General features: G+C 36.0%; 2 protein-coding genes across 12 annotated transcripts in view; one reads left to right on the top strand and one right to left on the bottom strand.

The window, feature by feature from the left end:
* The window catches only part of LOC124955770 (tyrosine-protein kinase transmembrane receptor Ror), a 192,780-nt gene that overhangs the window by 118,087 nt on the left and 51,347 nt on the right, over positions 1–23,346 (bottom strand). The gene's annotated exons all lie outside the window — the stretch shown is intronic.
* LOC124955771 overlaps positions 366–23,346 on the top strand; it is a 31,266-nt gene continuing 8,285 nt past the window's right edge. Inside the window, exons 1-2 of one of the 8 annotated variants that reach the window (XM_047510680.1) lie at positions 366–389; positions 11,335–11,513. In XM_047510680.1, the coding sequence (XP_047366636.1) occupies positions 11,339–11,513 (175 nt within the window). In that variant the 5' untranslated portion in view covers positions 366–389; positions 11,335–11,338. Of the gene's footprint in view, positions 390–1,137; positions 1,266–9,350; positions 10,230–11,185; positions 11,514–12,097; positions 12,576–14,079; positions 17,080–23,346 lie in introns of those variants that run through there. The other 7 variants (XM_047510678.1, XM_047510679.1, XM_047510677.1 and 4 more) reach the window with 7 other exon arrangements.

Raw genomic sequence — 23,346 nt, 5'->3', positions numbered from 1 at the left:
GGTCAGAGGGAGGAAGCAGAGAAGGAAGAGAGAAAGAAGGAAGAGAGGAAGAGGAAAACTCGGTAGCGAAGAATGACTGAGAGAAAGAGAGAGAGAGAGAGAGAGAGAGGGAGAGGGAGAGAGGGAGATAGAACGAGAGAGTGCGACGTTCATCGTTTCTGCGGTAATTTTAGATCGGTAAGATAGCGGGTTTGGATCGAAGAGAAGGAGGAGGAAGAGAAGGAGAAGAAGAAGAAGAAGAAGGAGTAGGAGGAGGGTAGAGGTGTTTACGAAAGAGGGAGAGAGGGAAAAAGGAGAGCGAGAGCGAGAAAGGAGGCCACCAGACAGAGTAAGCGAGACAGAGTAAGATAGGATAGAGAGAGAGAGAGACAGAGAGAGGAGTGCAGAAGGTGCGAGAGTAAGAGAAAAAGAGAGAAAGAGAGAGAGAGAGAGAGAGGATGAAAGAGGAAGAGGGAGAATTCGGGAGCGAGCGGTCTACTCGAACGCAGTTATGCCGACCAGCTCCAAGCGGGTGCCGCTAACAAATCGAAACCCCGGTTCGAATTCCGCACGCCGTTCTAGTGCTTGCGTTCCGCAGGAAGAAAGAATATAAACGGAAAGGAAAAAAAAAAAGACAGGAGGAAATAACCAAGAGGGGTTCCGGGGACGGGGTTTTAGAGAATTAGAAAAAGAGGAAAGACTATTCGTTGTGGGTGGATAAGAGAAAGGGAGGAAGGGAGGGAGGGAGGTAGGTAGGGAGGAAGGAGACTCTTTCATTTTCATTTTTCTTTTATACTTTTGCTATACTTTAGGAACGGAACGGGAGCTTGAAGTAGGAGGTAACCTAAATTCGAGGGTGGAACGGAGGGTGGGAGGGAGAGTTATGGGGATGAGGCGAGAGGATACCGGTGACGGGAGAAGAGGGAAAAAAATTAGGGCAATAAAAAGAAAATAAGAGAAAACAAGGAAAAAAAGAAAGGGGGAGAGAGAAATAAAACAGGGGAGCAGTGATCGTCGTGTGAAAAGGATTTAAAGAAGGAAAGTAAAGAAAAAAACAGAGAGAGAGAGAGAGAGAGAGAGAGAGAGAGAGCGAGAAGGAAGGAGGAGACACGTGGAAGAAGAGACAGTGAAAAAGGGAAAAGGAGGAAATAAATATAAGAAAAAAAAGGAAGGAAAAAGGAAAAAGGTGACGAAGGCAAAGAGAAAAAAGAAGAACAAGTGGAAGAAGAAAAAGAAGAGGAAGAACACAAGTCAGAAGAAATTTCCTGTCATCTTTTGCGAGTTGGGTGATTATTGTTGTTATTATTATTATTATTATTATTATTATTATTATTATTATTATTATTATTATTATTATTAAAAAAAAAGAAGCAGAAAAATGAGACATTCAGTGACATTCGCGAAGGATCGGACCGGAAGATGAAGTCAATTGTCGTTGGAACATTTTCTTGAGTTTTACTTCTGCTTTCGAACGAGAGGGTGGGTCGTATAGATCGAAAAGAAGTTAAAAGAAAGGTAGACAGAAACAGATAGAGACAAAGAGAGAGAGAAAGAGAGACAGAAATAGAAAGAAACAGATAGAGAAAAAGAGAGAAAGAGAGAGAGAGAGAGAGAGAGAGAGAGACGAAAAGAACGTGCTCTCGGTCGGAATCGCGTGGACTCTATTATGAATGTTATTCGAGGCATCTCCATTCATTCTTTTCGCAGTCGTTTTTTTTTATTTGTCGTCTTACGCGTCGATAGAAAACTAAGCTTAGTCGCATTCTAATCGAATACGTGCTCTCGAGAAAAGAAAGAAAGAAAGAAAGAAAAGAAAAAAAAAAAGAAGAAAAGGAAAAGAAAAGGAAAAAAAAATGGATAATATGCGAGGTGTAGGTTAGAAGAGAGAGGGTGAACGAGAGAACGAGGAGGGGGTAGAGGGTTGATAAAAAAGGGAGAAGAAAGAAGACAAGGAGAATGAGGTGGAGAAGAATGATGATGGGATAGATAGAATTTCTATATCTTTTTATTTTTTTCTCTTTCCTTTTTCTTAATGTGTGTTTTTCGTTTCATTTATTTTTTGTTTTGTTTTGTTTCTATTTCTTTTCTCTTTGACTATTTCTCTCGTAAGAATATTCTTCAATATTTTCGATCGTTGAAATTCTCAAAAGATTCCGGAATCGATCTACGACGACGACTTCCGTCTCTCTCTCTCTCTCTCTCTCTCTTTTCATCTTTCTCTTTCTATGTTGCTCTCTTTTTCTCTTATTCGCGTGCGCGAACGCACGTTTATTCGTCTCTCTGACCCGTAAAAGTTCGATTTTCTCTCTTTCTCTCTCTCTCTCTCTCTCGCTCTCCCTCTCTGGAAGGGTCTATTTTTATCGTGCGACCGCGTGTGTCAGCTGTTCGATGATTGTCAGCTCGTACGGACCAAGAGAGGGCAAACGACGCTTGACTTAACGCTTTTTCTTCGTACAACACCATTTTCTCTTTTCTTTGTTATTTATTTATTCTTTTTTTTCTTTTCTTTTCATTCCTCTTTTCTTTTGTCTTCTTATTTTTTTCCTTTTCTCTTCCTTTCTTTTCTTTTCTCGTTAACTTTCTTTGCCGGTTAAATTACATCGTAAATATGTGGTACTAAGTACATATGTATGTATATATATATATATATATATATATGTATTATAGGTATTGCAAAGATTTTGCAATAGGAAAGACGAGAAAGGTGATAACGAGGCGTAAAATAACGATAAAAGAGGACTAATGTCCTGTCTCTTCTTTGTTCGATTAGTAGGTCAGTAATAAACAATAGAGAAATCTTCTGTCTCTTTCTCTCTTTCCGTCTTTCTCTACTTCTTCTGACAATGAAAATCACAAAGTAAATCTTTTCCCTTTTCTTCTAAATAGTTCTTCTACACAAAAAAAAAAAACAAAGAGAAAAGAGAAGAAAAATAATTAAAAAAAAAAAAAAAAAAGAAAAAAACAAAGAAAAGAAAGAAACAAACTTGAAGATAGTATATAAACAAGAAGATATAAACATGACGAATGAAAGGAAAATGTCGTTTATCTATGTGTATGTTTGTGTGGTTGTGTCTCTATGTGTATTTATGTGTATACGCGCGTCTATTCTCTATCATCGATTCGAATCCCATCATCTCGAATGTGAAGAAACGAAATTTGTACTCGAGATATAAAAAAAGAAATAAGATAAAAAAAAAAAAATAGAGGAAAGAGAGAAAAAGAGATAGAAAAAGGAAACGCGAGAGAACGACATTGAGATTTTCGTCGACGAAACGAAACGAAAAAAAAAAAAAAAGGAAGGAAGAAAAAAGTAAATAAATATACGATCGAATCATAAAGTTTTCATCGCGATCTCTAATAGTTGAAAAGAAAAAAGAAGAAAAAGTAGAGGGTGTGTGAGGGAGTAACGTGATGAGGATAGAGGGGAATGGTTAAAATATGATCCTAAGAAATCTCATGAGGAGTTTTAGAGTAAGAAATATTCTATCGTAGACGTGTGTTCTTATTTCCCCTTTGCCCCTTCTCATTCCTTCTCTCACACACTCTCTCCCTCTCCCTCTCTCTCCCTCTCTCTCTCTCTCTCTCTCTCTCTCTCTCTCTCTATATCTCTCTCAACGTTTTTAACGATAACGACGACAGAGCGACGATGAATTTATGGCGCCAACTTTTTTTTCACTTGCCTCTTCTCGATCTCAAAAAAAAAGAGAGATAGAGAAAGAGAGAGAGAGAGAGAGAGACAACATTGAATATAACAGGAACGATATCGTTTTCCTTTTCATCTGATTTCACTTTTTAATAATTTCGATAATAAAGTGTCACGCGATTCGCGAATGTCACCCCATTCGTCCCGAGTTAACCCGCTTTCAAGGGCACGACGATATAACGTTCGTGACCGAAGTTTAAATTGGAGAAAGAGAGAGAAAGGGTGGGATGGTGAAAACGAAGGAGGGAATAGAAGATCCGGATACTTAAGATTCAGTTCCACAAACTCGAAAGTTCGGCCTTTAGGAAGAGAGGAAAAGTATGCGGAACAAGGAGGGAGGGATGGATAGGGTAGATGAGGTTAGAGGGTTGAAAATAGAGAGAGAGAGAAAAAGAGAAAGATGAACAACTTTTGAAGGTGAGGGTTATATGAGAGATCACGTGTACAAGAGATAGATAAATAGATAGATAGATGGATAGAAATTTGACGCTGCAATTAGAGCAGCAATTTTGATCGAATTCAATTAGCTGAGAGAACGACTTATATATATATATATTTCTTGGTCTTAAATCGAGTTTTTCATTCCGCGTAAAATATTCTAAAAGGAGAACGAACATAAGTGAATATTCTTCTTTATCTTTCATTTATTTCTTTTATTCCTTTTATTATTTTTCATTCGCGTAACTTTAATAAATACGAAAAGAAGAAATACCGAGCCAGATTCGTCAGAGTCAGAGATACGAAATGTTAAAAGGGTAAAAAAAAGAAAAAAAAAAAAAAAGGAAATTGTAAAGAGGGAGAATATCCATGGAGGACACGGAACAAGGTGGCATTTGGATCTTTGCCAGTGACCCGCCGCCTGCTGCTGAGTCACACTCTCTTTCTCTCTCTCTCTCTCTCTCTCTCTTTCTTTTGCGAAAGAGAGAAGAAGAAAAGGAGACATCGTCTAGGAAAAAATTAGATCAGGAAAATACACGCAAAAAAGGGAAAGAAAAAGAAAAAAAAACGATATTATATATCTATGCTTTGAGAATATTACATTGGATGAGGTACAGTAGTACGGAAATCGTAAAGTCAACAAAAAAAAAAAAAAAAAAAAAAAAAAAAAAATAACGAAATCTCAAGAGAAAAAGAGAGAGAGAGAGAGAGAGAGAGACAGAGAGACATAAACTTGGTTCGATGGTCGATTTAACGATCAAAGAGGACATTAAAGTCTAAAGTTGATTTCCATGGTAACTTTTGAACACCTTTGGACAGGCGTCTCCAGCTGGCGTTACGTGAGACCGCACGTAAATCATTCCGCAGAACGGACGCGAGAATCTACTCTCTTATTCGTGTCCTGGGTTGGATCCAGGGTTATGTCCTGGCTTGCGTCCTGGATGTCCCCTGGTGTTCTCATATAACCAATGCCTATGTGTATTCGTGCGCGTATGTGTATCTGTGTATGCGCGTATATACCTCCCTAACTCTTCCACACCCTCCCTCACCATCCTGGTGTCCTCTCGTCGATGCACGTGTTAACGTCATGCCAGTAAACGTGTCCGTAACACGTGTCGCAGTTGTAATCCATGATCTGTCGTTACTACTTCGTACTACGACAGGACCAAACGTAATAAACGACACCGCACTCATTTACAATGTATGTATGGTGCTGCACCATGAGAGAAGATGATCATTATTATAACCGCAATGAGATTATAATTCGAAAAAATAAATCTTTCTTTTCTCTCTGTCTCTCTTTCGCTCACTCACTACAGAAAAAAAAAAATGTACATAAAACATTTACTATTATTTTATTGGGAATATCGATTGGAAAGATCGGTCGAATTATTATTACGAATTTATAAATGGTAACAACGAGAAAGAGAGAGAGAGAGAGAGAGAGAGAGAGAGAGAGAGAGAGATTTGTTGATCTTCAGAGATAAGTAAAACATAGAATGATGATCTTAGGAATTAGATGGTGGTCTGTTTCGGTCATCGTCGGATACGTGATTAGAAGAGATTTAGGGATTTTAAGCGCCCACATAAAACCTAAAAGCAATCTTTTTAAACTTTCCCTGATGCGTCTGCTTTACGTCTTACCTTTAATCGTTAACGTTAAACTCGCATTCTCGAACTATATCTATCTATCCATCTATCTAATCTATGTATACAACTAACGTATAAACGTATAGATATGTATGTGTATGTGTATGTGTCTAACACGGACCGGAAATCGTTAAAATCGTAATAAGATATTACTCTCTTCATATGTACATACATAAGAACTTACTCAATGAACAGAAACGAAGCGTCTTTTTCATAATTCCTAAGAAGTTAGTCAATCGAGACGATCGATGTTCTCCGAACTAAAAAAAGAAAAAAAAGAGAAGAAAGTTCTTCTTCTTATTTCTCCTCCTCCTTTTCTTCTTCAACTTCATTTCTGATTCTTTCGAAACGATTTGAAAAAAAAAAAATAAAAAAAAGAAAAAGAAAAGGAAAGGAAAAAAAAACAAGAAGAAAATAGGAGTGAGTGGGTGATGGTTTAAAAAAAGAGATTTTACGAACTACTATGAGATTTGATTTTCAATCTCTCTCTCTCTCTCTCTCTCCCTCTCTCTCTCTCTCTCGCTCGCTCGCTCTTTCTCTCTTTCTCTCGCAGCACGACGATGGAAAATCGGTAAAAGCGTATGAAAATAATCGAATCCGGTAGAATCCGTAAACGAGTGAGAATAAGTATAGGCATCGCTTTTAGAGATACTGTAAAACACACGAAGAGAAACTAGTATAGCTCTACTAGTAGCACGTACTCGTGAAAATCACACGTAGGTTTGTGACGCATCGTCCCACCCCCTACCCCTCGTTTCTCCCCTCGCCAAGCTTCGTTTCGTCAATCGTCGCATTTTCTCTCTTTCCCTCTCTCTCTCTTTCCACAAATTCCCCACCTCCTGCCTCACCTATAACCCCAGCCCAGAGCAGCCCAGCCCAGCCCAGCCCTCACTCACTCACTCAGTATCCTTCTCCCAAGCTTCCATACGTAGTAGATACGTTAATCCGAAACGACGTAATACGTTTGGGTATAGATTGGCCATATTTTATAATCCGTCGTGAATGAGGACGAGGAGCAAATGGAAAATCGTTAAAATTCCTCGAAAATATGTCGAGAAAAATTTGTCAGCGTTTTTTAATACTGGACACAACCACACTATCTATCTACGACCACGACGATGGATAAATCGGCTAATCGAGTTGTTCGATTATATCCGACATATTTCTTTTTTTCTATGTGATTTCAAGTCGATGATCACGAGGACGGATAAAAATGTGATAATAATTTATTGAAAGGAGTCGGGGATAGATAAACTTTTTTTTTTCTTTTTTACATTCTTTTTCGAGAAAGAAAATGAGAGATGGAAGTCAAATTCTAAAAATCCCATTTCTCTCTCTCTCTCTCTCTGTATATGTAGGTATGCGTGTATTCAAAAGTGAATAGAGGCAAGAGCCTTTATTTTTCTTTTAGATGCACGCATGTACGTTTTTGTACGTTATGTATATGTACATATATATATATATATATATATATGTTATGCATTTTACATGCGACAAAAATGTAACACTTTTTTTTTATTATACATATATATATTCAAGCAGCAGGTAGACAAAAAGGACCGTTTTTGCTAAATACGAGAAAGAGAGGGAAATAAAGACCAGGGACCGACTTTGGTTCCTGAAAATAAAAACTAAAAGGATACGGGCAAAGAGTACTATAACGCGTTGGGTAAAGTGTATCTCCGTAAAAATGAGCAGGAAAGAATGAAAAGAAAGGCAGACAGAGAGAAAAAGAGTGAGAGAGGGGGGGGGGGGGGCGGAAAGGAAAAAAGAAAAACGAGGAGGAGGGGGTGGCAAGGTAGAAAATAATTCCGATTGTGCTCGAGCGAACAACTTTTCTACGCGTTTTTAACGTTCCGCAAGAACACGATTTCTTTTCACCACCCCATCCCTCATCACCATTCCATAGCGTACTGCCCTTTTCGAATGGAACGCTAACGAGTGAAAGAATAATACATACATATATACTACATACACGCACACACATATATATATATATATATATATATATATATATATATATATATATATATATAAAATATATATTGTACGTTACGCGGTTTCTTCTTTTACTTAAAAGAAAGAGAAAGAAAGAAAGAAAGAACAAAAAATAAAGAAAAAGGAGTCACGATCCCAACGATGAAAGAAAAGTAAGGGTAAAAATTGGGAAATGGAGGTGAGTAAAAATTGTGGTGGGGAGGTGGTGTCGAAAAAAAAGAAAAAAAAAACGAAAAACAACAAAATAAAGATGAAAGAGAGAGAGAAAAAGAAAGAAATAAACGAAAAAAATAACATGGTACATGGTCTCGCAATCGGCTCGAATAATCAAAATCGATTCGTTCCAATCCATTCCACTCTGTTGAATGATCAAAAAAATAGAAGGATAGGTGAAAAAAAACAAAAAAAAAACAACGAAAGTTAGAGAGAAACAGATAGATAGAGAGGGGGAGAGAGAGAGAGAGAGAGAGAGGACAAAGGGCGAAAAAGCTCAACGAAAAGCTTGGAAAAGCTTCGGGAAAAAGCTTACAGTACGGATTTCCTCGTCGCTTGTGTGTTTGTTAATCAATTACTCTCGCTCATTGTCAAAGGCCTAGAAAATCCTCCTCTTCGTATTCCTCGTTTGGTTGGACGGATCTAAGCGAGAGAGAAAGAGAGAGAGAGAAAGAGAAAGAGAAAGAGATAGAGAGAGAGAGAGATAGATAGATAGAGAAAGAAGCTTTAAGCTGCCGTTATACTTGGACGTACATATATACGTAGAGGTTGGATGGATGAGATGGGAGGTTGAGGATGAGGAGGAGGAGGTTGAGGAGGAGGAGAATGAAAAAGAGACGGAGGAGGATGGTTGAACGTATCGTACCTATCCTACCTGGTTTTATGCTTTTGCTTTTCGGTATATCTTCATCCCCAAACCAACCCACCCAATCCCAACTCCCAAACTCTAGTATCAACCCTCCTCCTTCTCTTCCACCTACGTCCTAGCAGGGTTTACATCTACATTTACATACATCTACATACATACATATATATATAAACATCCATCCATCTATCTATACTTACACCGCGGGTCCAACATCCTCGTAGTCGTCAACGTCGCGCCTCTCTACTGAGCCTCTTCGCCCTTTGATGTCATTTCACAGAGACTGAAAGAGGGGGAGGGAGGCTAAGAGAGAGAGAGTGAAGGCTGAGAGAGCAAAAACGCTTTTCAAAGTACGGATTTACCTTCGCTCGCTTTCCACAAGCGACATGTTTTGCTATTCTATGCATTTACTCGGTACACAGGCGGCCAAACACCGTGTCCTTGTGCTCATCGACAAGAACCAAGGCCCTCTTTTCTCTCTTTCTCTCTCTCTTTCTCTCTCTCTCTCTCCAAATCTATCTCTTTAAGTTTTCTTGTTTTACCCTTATCTTTTTATATGTTTAAGTACCTATGGAGTTTTCATGTTTTAATGATCATTTTTTTCCCTATTTCTTTGTCTTTTTTCAGAAAAGACAATGAAGATTATAAAATAAAAAAAATATATATGTACGTATGTAGATACCAAAGAATGTTTCCAATTAAAGAAAAAGAAATATATATATATATAAAGAAGAATATTGAAGTGTAATCAAATTGTAAAAAGAAAAAGAAAAGGAAGAAAAAATAAATTAAGCATGAAGAAAAAAAGAAAAGGAAAACAACGGAAATGTATATATGTGTCTTTTGCTATATATCGAAGACATACATCGGCTTTAAATCTCTCGAGAGGATAATGAATGCACCGTATCAGACGACGACGACGACGACGACGACGACGACAACTACGACGACGACGACGACGACAATGTCACTGACAAGTACTACACAACGACGTGATAGTGGATGATGAGGAGACACGAGGTGGTTTCAAGAGTGCAACGACTAGACCGCTTGATTCCTCTGCTCGTTGCTTGCGAAACGAGAAGAGAAAGAGAAAGAGAAGGGAAGAGAAGAGAGAAAACGAGAAGATGGATCGTAGAAAATCCGTCGGTTTTGCGACGAGATAAATTCTTCTTGGAACCTACCGGATAAATTACACCGAAGTAGGGATAAAAAGAGAGAGAGAGAAACATAGTTAAGACTAGAATGGGTATAGGGGGTGGCAGGTTTATTTACACCACCGACTATGTTCAGCATAAATTAAGCAAAATCTAAATTATAGAATACGAACCGACAATGAGAGGAAATAAAAGGAAAAAGAAGAAAAGAAAGAAAGAAAGAGATAGAGAGAGAGAGAGAGAGAGAGAGAGGAAAAAAGTGGCCTCCTCCACCACTACCCCTCTTCAATCACCTCGAGCGTGCTGATAAACGCTGAGTAATCGTACGCAAATTACGTGAGTGTTCGATAAAAAAAAAAAAAAGAAAAAAAAAAGGAAAAAAAAAAGAGAAAAAGAAATAAGGAAGAAAGAATAAAAAAAATGAATAGGAAGAATTTGCGAAATGGTACGTTTCGATTTAAATGTTTCTCCTCGCAAAAAATTCCCTTAATTTTTGTTTTATTTTGCCTTTTTTGCTATTAAAAATCTTGGTAATAAAGAACCCTCGTATAGCTTTATTACTAATTACGATTCGATCTCATCCCGTTCGTTCTTGAATTGAATTTAAGAGGATATCATTTAACGGTTACTTGAATAATATTGGAAAAAAAGAAGAAAAGAAAAAATTCGTTTTAAAAGAGAATTAATCGCCATTCGATGGGGAAAAAAAAAGAAATACAAAATTAAATAAATAAAATGGGAAAATATGTTTTCGATGTTGATTAGAAATTCGAAATATCAGAGTCTCGAGCGGCTTACGAAGGTATGAAAAAACTAACTCGAGTAATACGAAGGTCTCTCTCCCTCTCTCACTTTTTTTCCACCCTCTCTCTCTCTCACTATCTCTTTCTATTCCCTCAGCGCTTTTAAGCGAGATGCTTAATACATATATGCGCCTAGACACGGATATAAACAGAAAGATATATATATATCTATATATATATATATATATATATATATATATATATATATATATATATATATATATATATATAGAGAGAGAGAGAGAGAGAGAGAGAGAGAAGGGATAGGAAATGAGGGCTGGGTAAAAGTGCATGACTTTAAAAAGGACGAGTTTTTAGCAAGCTACCCTTGACATTTTTTTTACTCGCTCTCCCTCCCGCCCCCCTCTCTCTCTTTCTTCATTCATATATATTATATGTATGACCTACCAGTCTTAATAATATATATAATTAATATATATAATATATTATTAATGTGTATGATTAAGATAATTATGATTTCATTTTCGTCTAACACAATTTCTTTCGTCATTAACAAATAATAGGAACAGAACAAATAGCCTTTGAGGTTTGATTTCTTAATTAAAAAAAAAAAAAAAAAACCCCTCCATGTTGACAGATTTTCCTGATAAAATTAATACCAGGTGTAAAGAAAAGTGGAACTTTTGATAAGAACGAAAAAGACGAGAGCGATTGTTAGTTAACAGTGAATTGATTAAAAGTGTCGATAATCGAAACATTCGATTTAAACGAGATTATAAATGATAGAAGTATGATGGCGGGTGCTGGTGTTGGTGTTGGTGGTGCCGGTATGTTAAGAGCAAGAAGGCGAGACGTCAGCGTTAAACCGAATAGAAAACTCGATCGGAAATCCTCAAGGGGGATGATTTACGAGAACGAAGAGCTAAGATTGAGAACCATTCACATCAACGCCGAGGTCGAACAAGGTAAGAATAATTTATTTTCTGTTTTTTTCTTTTTTTCTTTTTTCTTCCATTCTTTCTTTTCTCTTCAAATTTGATTCAAATACACTCTTCGTTCTTTCTGTTACCTTTTTTTTATCTTCATTTTTTTTTTCTTCCTTTCTTTTGGTTTCTCATCTTTTTTTCATTTTCTTTCTCGTCAACTCAAATAATCGCCAAGTTAGAACAATTATCAATTTCAGATTAGGATGGGACATAGTTCTTTTTTTTCTTGCGTCTCCTTTTTTTTCTAATTAGAATCCAAACATTTCTCATCAGTTTTCTTTCTTTCCTTATAAAATAAAAATCCTACGAAACAAAAATCATAGAAGTTCGACTTATCACCATATACATATATATATATATATATATGTGTGTGTGTGTGTGTGTGTGTATGTGTAAATATTTGTATGTATCTACTCGATATCAGAAACCAATAGGAAATTAAATTTTGCGAGTTTGGTAGCTCTGGTTTAATAGTTTGTACGGCGGTCACCTACAAATAGACAGACAGAGAGACGTAGTAACAGAGATAGAGATAGCTAGTTAGGTAGATACATAGATAGAGAGAGAGAGAGAGAGAAAGAGAGAGAGAGCAATGTAGTGGCAACGTATTCGAGCTGCCGCGTGCCGAAACCACAGCGAACTATTTTCGAAACTCGCCTGGCACTCGCCTCGAACTTTGTCCAGTCGACAAAGAGACTCTCGACTAGTTTTCGGTTATCGAGCGTCTTACGGTTTTTATCCGAAATATTTGTTCATTTATCCGATCAAATTCGCGTTTCGAATTTAATCTGAAATAATTCAATAGTGAACAATAAAAAGAAAAAAAATATATAAAAATAATAGTAACGATTACGTTGGTACGAAAAGAATGTTACCATTTGTCGTTTTCAAGTTCTTTCGTTCTCGTTTGATTTCGAAAGAAAGAAACGATACAATGTAATCGACGATCGAAAGGGTATTAATCGATTCTAATGTGTTTCCTTTTGGTAAACTCATAAAGGTTTTAGACGTATCGATGTGGGAGGAGACGTTTTAACGATGGTACGTATAAATCCACGTTAGAGATTCATAGTCGTGTATATTAGTCACTCGCTTAAGAGGATTGTTTGAAAGAACGTCGGGACTTACTAGTCTCTTTCTGTCTCTCTCTCTCTCTCTCTCTCTCTCTCTCTCTCTCTCTCTCTCTCTCTCTCTCTCTCGACGAGTGAGCGAACCTAGAAATCGTGCCATTACATTTCATCTTATGATCTGTTTACAAAAATAGAAATTATATTTGTATGTCCCCCTCTTTTGATCTCACATTCTGCGTACATCCATATTTACACCAACATAGACACACTCGTACGCATCTCTGTCCTTATCTCTATCTTCTTTTTTTACGGGATCGAAGAAAAAAAAGATAATAATAAAAAAGAAGGAAAAGAAAGAAAGGAAAAAGAAAAAAAAGAAAAGCATTTCGAGTAACGAGCTTAAAACATAATGATTCATTCTTATTTCATGCTTAGGCGGTTTTTTCTTTTCTTTTTTTTTCCTTTAATAAGAAACGCCCCTGCAAATTTGCTTTTTTTTTTTTCTACGATGTGTTCTCGCGTGTCTCACGAATGTGACTCGGCAAACTCGAATGTGAATCGAGTTGTAAAAGAAAGTCGGCTATAGACTTGTCAGGCTCGTTACTGATAAACCACCGATCGACAACCATGATCTATAAGATCTAACGAACTTAACGAACGAACGAACGAACGAACGGAAGAAAGAAAGAAAGAAAATATTTTCGAACTCTAACTATGCTGTATCTTAGACCGTAATGATAGAGCGTACGTATATGTGTACGTTATTGGACCTCACACAGTGTTTTCAGAAGATCTTGCAGAATGGTGGAGAAGTAAAAGGAAAAATTGAAAATAAAAGGAAAAAAAAACTAAAAGAAAAAAAGCAGATCAAACGTCTCATACGACGACGTCGTACTGTGCCCAATTTATTTCTCTCTTAACGCGACGCAAATGACGCACGCGTATGTACTACTACTACATATGTATATTTTCGTGACTAATGGACGTAGATAGAACACCGTGAATAATCTTTCAAAAGAAAGGGGGAAAAAAAAAAGAAGGAAAAAGGAAAAAAGAAAGAAAGAAAGAAAGAAAATAAAACGATCGTTTTCATTTTTAGTATCTCTCGCGATAGAGAGAAATCCTTTTGCATTTTTTCGGGTTCAGAATGAGAATTTAAATCGTTCGATATACTATATCAGCTGATAATTAAATAATCAGCTGATCGTTTAATTCTGATAGAACTTTTTATAACTATACCACATATTTACTTATTGCAATTTTACGTTAACGATTTTTCTCGTGAAAACGAATTGACAAATGTATTCGCAATTAAACTGATATCATTATTAAAATAATAAAAATTGAAAATATGTAATATATAATATATAATTATATAATTATACTATGTAATTGTCCAATACAATAAACTATATACACATATACATATATATATATATATATATATATATATATATATATAAACTAGAATATTAACTGTATATTATAATAATTATTGCATAATATAATTATATAACTATAATAACGATTTATACAATTTCATAAGATATTTTAATGATCGCAAAAGTTGCATGTACATATATGCAAAGACCTAGTATATCCTTGATCGCTCAACCATGCGTTAATAGAGCAAAAAAAAAAAAAAGAAATAGAAGAAAACGAACGAAAGGGAAAGAAAAAGAAAAAGAAAAGAAATAAAAGAGAATTGCAAGAGAGCTTTTACCAAGAGACCTTTCTTCGTGTACGCGTACATGCAACGAGCGCGAACGTGAGGTTGGGGCGTAGGCGTGGGGATGGGGGATGGTGATGAGGGTGGTAAGAGGTAGGAGGGACGGAAAAAAAAATAAGCCGAGGCATTTAAGCCGCGTGGGATAAAAAACACCGAGCGATTAGAAGGAACGTCGGAAAACGCTTTACGGGCGATTTCGAGATGCAAGGGACGTTGGGATAAAGGAGAGACGCCGAAAAGCAAGCGTACGAGAACAAAATCGGGTCTCCCATTTTTTTCTTTCTTTCTTTCTTTTTTTTTTTTTTCTTACTTTTCCCTTTTTTTTTTTTTTGATCCCTCCCTTTTGTTTGTTTGCTCGTTCGTTCGTTCGTTTGTTTGTTTGTTTATTTTGGTTTTTCGTTTTCCTCCTTTGCTTTCCTATTCTTCCATTCATTTTTTTCTTTCTCTCGGCACACCCGATAGAAGGACCGATGGAAAGGCCAGACGCCAGACGAGGATACGATACTATCGGCTACGAGAGAGAGAGAGAGAGAGAGAGAGAGAGAGAGGGAGAGAGAGATTATTCTCGGTTGTTTTTGAGACCCTTGACAGATCGCGTTAGAACGAGAACGAAATATTGCTCTTTAAACGTTCTGTTATATGTATATAATTGTATGCGTGTATTTATGTATGTATATTTGTATGTACATACATATGTGCGTGTATGCCGATTATTAGCACGTAAAACTCGCGTGCGTCTCGTTAAATCGAGAGGCCTCGAGAGAAAAAAGAAAAAAAAAAAAAAAAAAGGAAAGAAGAAAAAATAAAAGCTGAAAGATTCTTCCACGTGATATTGTTGAACGAGACGAGAGTTTAGAAAGAAAAAAAGAAAAAGAGAGGGTGAGGATAATTACGTCGAAATGGTACGATTTTTCTTCGTCACGTGTCACGGTGTCTGCACCGTTCGAATCTTTTGACAAGTATATCATATGTGTGAATACATATAGATATAGATATACCTATGTAGATGAATAAAAAATAATTGACAGCGATCGTAAATGAAATATGAAAAATGCTTGTTCCGTTACGGGTTATGCAATTCATTATACGTAAATACATACACACACACCCATATATATATATATATATACATTCTAAATATTCATATAATATAGAATAATGAATTGCATAAGACGGATAGGTCCAAACATTTATAATCACTTATATAACTATCATTTCCATACGCATATTATGTGCATCTTAATTGCAATTACATTATATAATCAATTTAATTTAAAACAATTCATACCTTACATATGTATATATATATACATATATTAATTATTGTCTGATAATGAAATAATAAATGAATATATATATATATTAATTTGTACGTTATATATCAATATATACATATATATACGTATATGAATTAAATTCGCTAACAAACTAGAAACTAAAAAAGAAAAAAAGAAAAAAAAAATGAACTGTACCAATCTAATTAACTCTAAATATTTCATTGAAAATATAATATTATCGGATAATATTAATTCATCAATGTATACAAATTTATATGCATTTTACCTCTCGTCGCGCGAATAAAAGACGAATACGAATACGAATACGAATACGAATACAAATACGTACAGGAAGAGGCAGAGAAGAGAAGAGAAGTAGAAGTAGTAGTAGTAGTAACAGTAGTAGTAGTAGAAGAAGAAGAAGAAGAGATAGCTCACGAAAAGCAGAAGCGGTAGGGGCTAGAAGGCTTTGCCAGTGGCGTTATAACCACCCACTGACTAGTTTTGCCCGGCAACTCAAAACGAATAGCACGTCGTCGTCGTCGTCGACGTAGTCATCGTCATAGTCATCGTCGTCGTCGTCGTCGTCGTCGTCGTCGTTGTAGTCGTCTTCGTGTAGAAGCTTTTCTCGGTGTTGTGTTCAGCATCGACGAAAACGTCGAAACTTATCGACCATAAAGAGAGAAGGAGAGGGAGAGAGAGAGAGAGAGAGAGAGAGAGAGAGAGAGAGAGAGAGAGGGAGAAAAAGAGAAAGAAAGAAAGATAGAACTCGAGATAGAGAGGACTCTTGTTCGAGAGAGATGGATAGAGAGAAAGAGAGAGAGAGATAAAGAGAGAACACTCTATCACCTTCTGGCTTTCAACACTTTTGCAAGCTCACGAAAATCCTTACGTATATGAATTTTCATAAATTTTCTTCGAGAAGCGAACGGAAAAGTTAAAAAATATTGTTGATTGTGATATCGATCATTTCGTGTATGTTAAAATCCATGATAAAGGATTATGCGATGTGATTTATTCGATTTAAATGACGTTTTCTTTTTCTTTCTTTTCTCTTTTTCTCTTTTTTTTTTCTCACTCTTTCTTCTCTCCCGTTCGTTCTATCTTATCGGTAGAATCAATTTGACTTAATTAATACGTTACGTAAGAGAAATAATTAAATGTAAAAGCGACAACGATTGAACGGACTGATGATGATGATGATGATGAAGATGATGATTCTTATCATCGATAATCGATTATGTTTCGATAAGATTATTATCTAGTCGTACGATCGATATTTAATCGATCAGACAAAGAGTTCGAGGTTTGAATTTATTATTTATTGAATAAAAAAGAAAAAAAGAAAAGAAAAGAATATTTTCCGAATTATTCGTAAAAATTCGTGGCTAAGACGGAGAATGGACGGAGGGTCATGGGCACCATGCAGAGAAGAGAAAAGGGACGAGGACGAAGGGACGAAAAGGGAAGTACGTTAGAAATTTTCAGTAACATTGATTCTTTTTTCTTTTTCTTTTTATATATAATAATAATAATAATAATAATAATAATAATAATAATAATAAATACTGGATTTTGATATTGACATTAGTTACCATTATTTTTCTATTTCTTTTTCTATTCTCTTCTTTCCTTTCTTTTCTTTTCTTGACTTTTCTCTTCTCTTTTCTTTTTAATTCTTCGTTCTTTCGCTTTTACTGTTACTTTTCTTTCAGTACCAGTTTATTACATTTTCACTTTTTACAGAGGAAACGAAACGAAACGAAACGAGACGCGACATTTACGCACACCGATAGGGATCACTAATTAAATGCGAGCCATACTAAAACCACGTTTAATTTTTCCCGCGTCAAAGTTTACGCGCGCGAACGCAAACGAGCGAACGAATGAGAGCTGTACGGTTGCTCGCACGAGCTCAAAGTTCTCGTTCGTTGCACAATGTCGAGAATTTTAAGCGAAAGAAATAGAAAGGAAACGAGAACGAGAGAGTGAGAGAAAAAGAGAGGGAGAGAAACGTAAAGAAAGAAAAACTGACGGATTTTCTTTTAGAAACTCGCGAGACGACTCGTTAAAAACTTTTTCGGGTCGACTTTAACTAAACGATCAGAGAGCGGCAAGATTAAAGACGAGATTTCGACGACGATGTTTTAATAGGATACATTGAATGAGGGGACTACTGTGTAACGAAGGACGACATGACTTTCTTTTCACATATATATATATATATATATATATATACACGCAGAGAGAGAGAAAGAGAGAGATAGATAAATACCAGTCACCCTAAAATTTCTATCTCTCTTTCTCTTTTGAAGTTTCTGAATAATACGTAAAATCGCTCGTTGTGGGGTAAGGAGAAACTTTGGATAAAACGCTTTCCAACCACCCTGTTACTCCCCATGCCAACCTTCTTTCGTTCTACCCACCCACTTAGACCTTAACGCCCCTTTCCCCCTTCTATAATCCCCCGCTCACTTCCCACTCTCCCCGTTTCCTCTTTCTTCTCTTACTCGTCCTCCTTGAGCAGTTGTTACCTTACGGCGACGACGTTCTATGGAAAAACTTTTTAATATCTTTCCTCTCGTTGCGTAAGAAAGGAAAAGACAAGATAATCGCCCATGGGGCACCAGGTGGATATGAGTTTCGTTGATAGAATCTGCGTAATCTCGAGATGTTTCTTTTCATTTTTTTTCTTCTCTCGTTCTCTCTCTCTCTCTCTCTCTCTCTATTTATCTATCTACCTCTTCTTCGGGTCAAAAAACTATGTCTTTCACGTTCTTCTATTTTCTTTTTCTTATGATGTTAAAGTGTAGTATATACTATGAGGGTTGTTGCAGAACTGAGGAAGCGTCATTTACTTTCAATTCAATCTTGAATGAAAAATAAAAAAGAGATAAAAGAGGGAGAGAAAGAGAGAGAGAGAGAAAACTTTGTGAGAAAAAAGAGAGATTATATACATTTATATAATGAGTAATGTTATCATATATAAATATATACACATATGATATATATATATAAAATCAATAGTATCAAATCTCGAATGGAGTAACATCTCGATCGAATCGTTCGACGCCATTTTATATGAACTTCGTCACGTACGTATTCATATATTCGACATGAAAGAGATCTCAGTGACAACGTTTCGATAACGCAAATATGTTTATATTTATATATATATATATATATATATATATATATATATACACGCTATGATATTTCCCATCATTCCAAACGGGAAATATAACTCGGTTGCATTTCTGCATTAGACGACGACGACGACGCCGACGACGACGAAGAAGAAGTTCTTACGTTGCGAAAGCACGTGACTTCACAAGAACAAAATTAGCATAAGCCGAAAGATAGAAAGAGAGATAGAGAGATAGAGAGAGAGAGAGAGAGAGAGAGAGAGAGACTGTCTGTGTGTCAGAGAGAGATAGTAAGAAAGAGATGAGTTTGCCGGCCTCGAAAACTCGAATTCTCAGAAAAGCGCTCTGCTCGTTGACAACTATCTCGCGGGTAACAATAAAGTTCGCTGGTTTTTGCGAAAGCGCGTTTTAGTAACTGATTTGCGGCTAATAAAACGCCTCACGGTGCAGAAACGCGCTGTTACGATTTTCTCCTTGCTTTCTTACGAGACGTGCAGAACGGTGAGCATCGTCTTTGCATTTTCATTTATTTTTATTTTATTTTTTTTTTTTTTCGTACTTTCCTACTTTCGTACTATTATTTCTCTATTAAAAAGAAACAGAGAGAAAGAGAAAGAGGGAAATAAAGTGTATGTGAATAAAGTGCATAGAGTGTATCGCGTTACGCTCTTAAAAGTAGTTAAAATATTCACGCAGTATCTTAGCGGTTTTAACCACATTAGAGGTTAATTCCATTACAATTACTTAGAAATATCTACTAAATTTTTCTTTGTTTCTTTTCTTTTTCTTTATCATAATTTATAATGCAAATACAAATGGAGAACGTTTAATGAGAAATTGTTATAAAGAAAAGAAAAAAGGAATTTATTTATATCTCTTTCGAGTAAACCGCCATAAAAACATTTAGGGAAGGAAGTATTAATAGTAAAATTTAAGTAAGAAGTATTAATATCGTACAATTCGTGATATTGATTTTCAGATCTTATAATAAAGACGAAAGCACGTTTTGCGGTGTCGTCGAAACGGGAACCGTTTCGGACAGGCAGGATTGAGGGGTAGTTGGAATAGAAACGGAATATAAAGGGATAACTCGAAGACGTTTCGAAAGGAGGATGGAGGAAGGGGAATGGGTGGGGGTTAAGGTGAAGGGGGGGGGGGCTGGTGGATTGATGATCGAGACATTAGCGCGGTTTGTTACAGTTAGAGACTGGTAGTTCGATCCTACAAACTCGCAGCTGCTACATAAGAGAACTTACTCCTATAGGAATGTAACCACCAAGATGGTTGGGTTGAGGGGTGCTTCGGAGATGAGGGATGGGTGAGGAGGAAACCAAAGAGGGCTGCGACCGTTTCAGTTCTATGAGAATTCTCGAAGGAAACTATAAGAGAGAGAGAGAGAGAGAGAGAGAGAGAGAGAGAGAGAGAGAGAGAGAGAGGGAGGGAGGGAGAGAGAGAGTGAAAGAGAGACAGAGATCTTGACGGTTAGTCTGACGACGAGGAAGACGAGGACAAAGACGACGAAGACGATGTTAAATCTGGTTCTCCTCGGTTCACGTCGGTTGCTCTTGACACTTTATTAATGTTAAAACTCCTTACAGGATCGTTCGAAACTCCGAAGGATACTTACTCGTAATATTCTCATCCTCATACTGATGTTCCCTTTAAACGTTCGTTATATTAAAGGCAAAGGATCCTTAGCGAGATATTACGGTTTGCGTTGTTTCGTTCGACATTTATTAAATCTTATCTTGTATTTTTCTTTCTCACTCGCTCTCTTTTTCTTTTTCTTTTTCTCCCTTACTCGTCATATCTCTTTAATCGATATGAATAACGGTTAACGGTTAGTCATAGATTATATAGTTAATGTTATTAGAGCTATCAATTACTATAATAGATTTATAAGTGATCGTATTAATCAGTCGAAATATATATATATAATACATATATATGTGTGTGTGTGTGTGTGAGATAGAGCAAGAGAAAGCTTTATAAGTATATACCCATATAATTAACTAATCAATTAACCCGGATAATTAGCGATAATATCAATAAAGACGGAAACGATTGATATTATCATCTTTATCGAAGGATATAAATTTACTTACTTCTTTCATGTTTTCTAACATAAATTTATCGAAATAATCATAAGAAAGGTAATCTAATAGTACAGTGATTTCCAAGAAACTAGATCTGTTATGAACCAGTTGAACGGATGATCTGATCTGATCGGAGAGTGTTAAAAATATCGACGATGATAATTATTTAAAGCGATCGAAATGTTAGATCATTAGATCGTTCGATCGAGGAACTGAGATAAGCGACGTCATAGAAAATTTTATGAAAGTTTTCCGAATAGTGAATACATCGACATTACCGAACGCGCGTGTTAATACATAATATATGTTTGTGTGTGTGTGTATGTGTGCATGTCTGTCTTTCTGTGTATTAAGTTAGTATTAATGTAGGACGTGCGCGCACTAACCGAGACGATAATTCTAGTCGCTTCAAAATTTTATCTGGTTCATAAAAGATGTGCTCGCGCGAACGGTAACACACGCTTATGTATATATCTATGTACGTATATATATATATATATATATATATATATATATATATATATATACACATATGTATGTATGTAGGTATATTTCCTACTAACCGTATTTTAGGAGAAAACGATAAACAACGATAGGTTATTCGATTGGTACGTTCATCGTAAGCGAAATATTTAAGAGAATGTTAACTTCAAATTAATGTTATTAATTTAGAGAATGTTAAATTTAAATTAATTTCTATCATATTACTCATAATTATTCTTTTTTTTTGTTTCGTTTTGTTTGTTCTCTTCTTCTTTTTTCTTTTCTGTTAGATCATCCAGGCGTATGTAACCGTTCACCACGTTCATCCCCGTTAAAAGGATCAACCATCCGAATAAAGTTTACGTACTCGAACCACCCTTAATCTTCACATTTCGAGGCTCAAGCTATTCACGCTCTTGAATGTCGCTTAACAATTTGTCCCCTTTTTATTTTATTTTTTTTTTCATTTATTTATTTTTTTTTTTTTTCCTCAAAAAATTAACCGATCTAATTGTAAGCGTCGCTTAACTTTATCACCGGAGTAACCACCCAACCAGACTTAATTTCGTGCAGGAACTTTCGCTCGGTGAAACTGGTGGGGAGGGGATGGGTTGGTTGGAACTACCCCCGATAAATAATTTTCTTCTTTTTCTTCATCTTTTTTCTTAAATTAATGATAACGCCGGATGTGTTACATTTGAAACAATAAAGTTCTCGGTACATTAAATGAGGTTGTCGGGCCCGGTATATGTAACGTAACAAAATTCACGAAATTCCTGGGATAAGAGCAATTAAATTGCGAGCGAGAAAAAGGAAAAAAAATATAAAACATAATAATAATAATAATCATAATAATAATAATAATATAAAAAGGTCGTTCACCTAGAGAAGATTACCGGTTAGAAAAATTCCTTAAGGAGATATCCGAATATCTTGAATCTCTCGGAAATAATTTCTATTAGGCGAGGGTGTGGTTGAAAATAGAAAAGAAAAATTAAATTAAATAAAATTAAATTAAATAACAAAAAGGAATTAAAGAAAATCATCAAATCCAAAACACCGAATCACCACTACCACCATCAACACTAACACCAGCATCTCCTCCTTCCTCCTTTTCCACCATCGCCACCTCTTTCACCTCTCTGTATATCGATATGGAAAATATCTTGTGATTTATGAGCCCTTGGCGTAACCACCGACTACACAGAACGTTCGTCATTCTGTCAATGAAATGGCTGCCCCGTGGCGATAGTCTTGTTTACGGAATTTTAAATTCCTATCCCCCTTTCTTTTTGTTAAAAGGAAACAACCTGTAATGTATTAACCATAGTTAACCATTCAATTTTCTATAAATATTTCTATTCTTCGATTAACCATATTACAAAAAATTTGAATCTTTCTTTTTTTTTATTATTTTCGTTCGTTCGTTCTCTCTTCCCCTCCCTCTGTTTCTCTCTCTCTCTCTCTTTCTCTTTCTCTTTTTGTTTTTCAAGAATTCAAAAAAAAATCACGGATCGGTTTTTATTCATTGACTCGAATTGGCGGTGTTAGGTAATAATAAACCATTCGAAATTGGATTATAGGGAATCTTTTTTTTATTATTTTTGTTGTCTCTCTCTCTCTCTCTCTCTCTCTTTTGATTTTCGCGAATTCAAAAATTCACACAATGCTTTTATTTGTTGGCAAGAAGTGGGGGTATTTGGTAATAATAAGCCATTTGTAATTGGATTATATGAAAAAAGAGCATACTCATACATACATACATAGATATATTTATGTACATATACATTATTATTATTATTGTTATTATTATTATTATTATTATTATTATTATTAATTTTGATCGAATTTTCATCGATAATAAATCCATCGATTTACTGTATCTTCCGGAGCATGTGCCCGGATAAACGGCAGCGGCCAAACTACTTCGGGCAATTTTGGCTACCACTGCAGGATGAGCAGTCTGTTAGTGATAATCTACATGGGATATTGACTTGATCTAATTTTGGCC

Source organism: Vespa velutina, chromosome 19, assembly GCF_912470025.1.
Source record: "Vespa velutina chromosome 19, iVesVel2.1, whole genome shotgun sequence".
Classification (NCBI taxonomy): domain Eukaryota; kingdom Metazoa; phylum Arthropoda; class Insecta; order Hymenoptera; family Vespidae; genus Vespa; species Vespa velutina.
The sequence above is the reverse complement of the archived record's forward strand: the minus strand, read 5'-3'. Positions and strand labels throughout refer to the sequence as shown.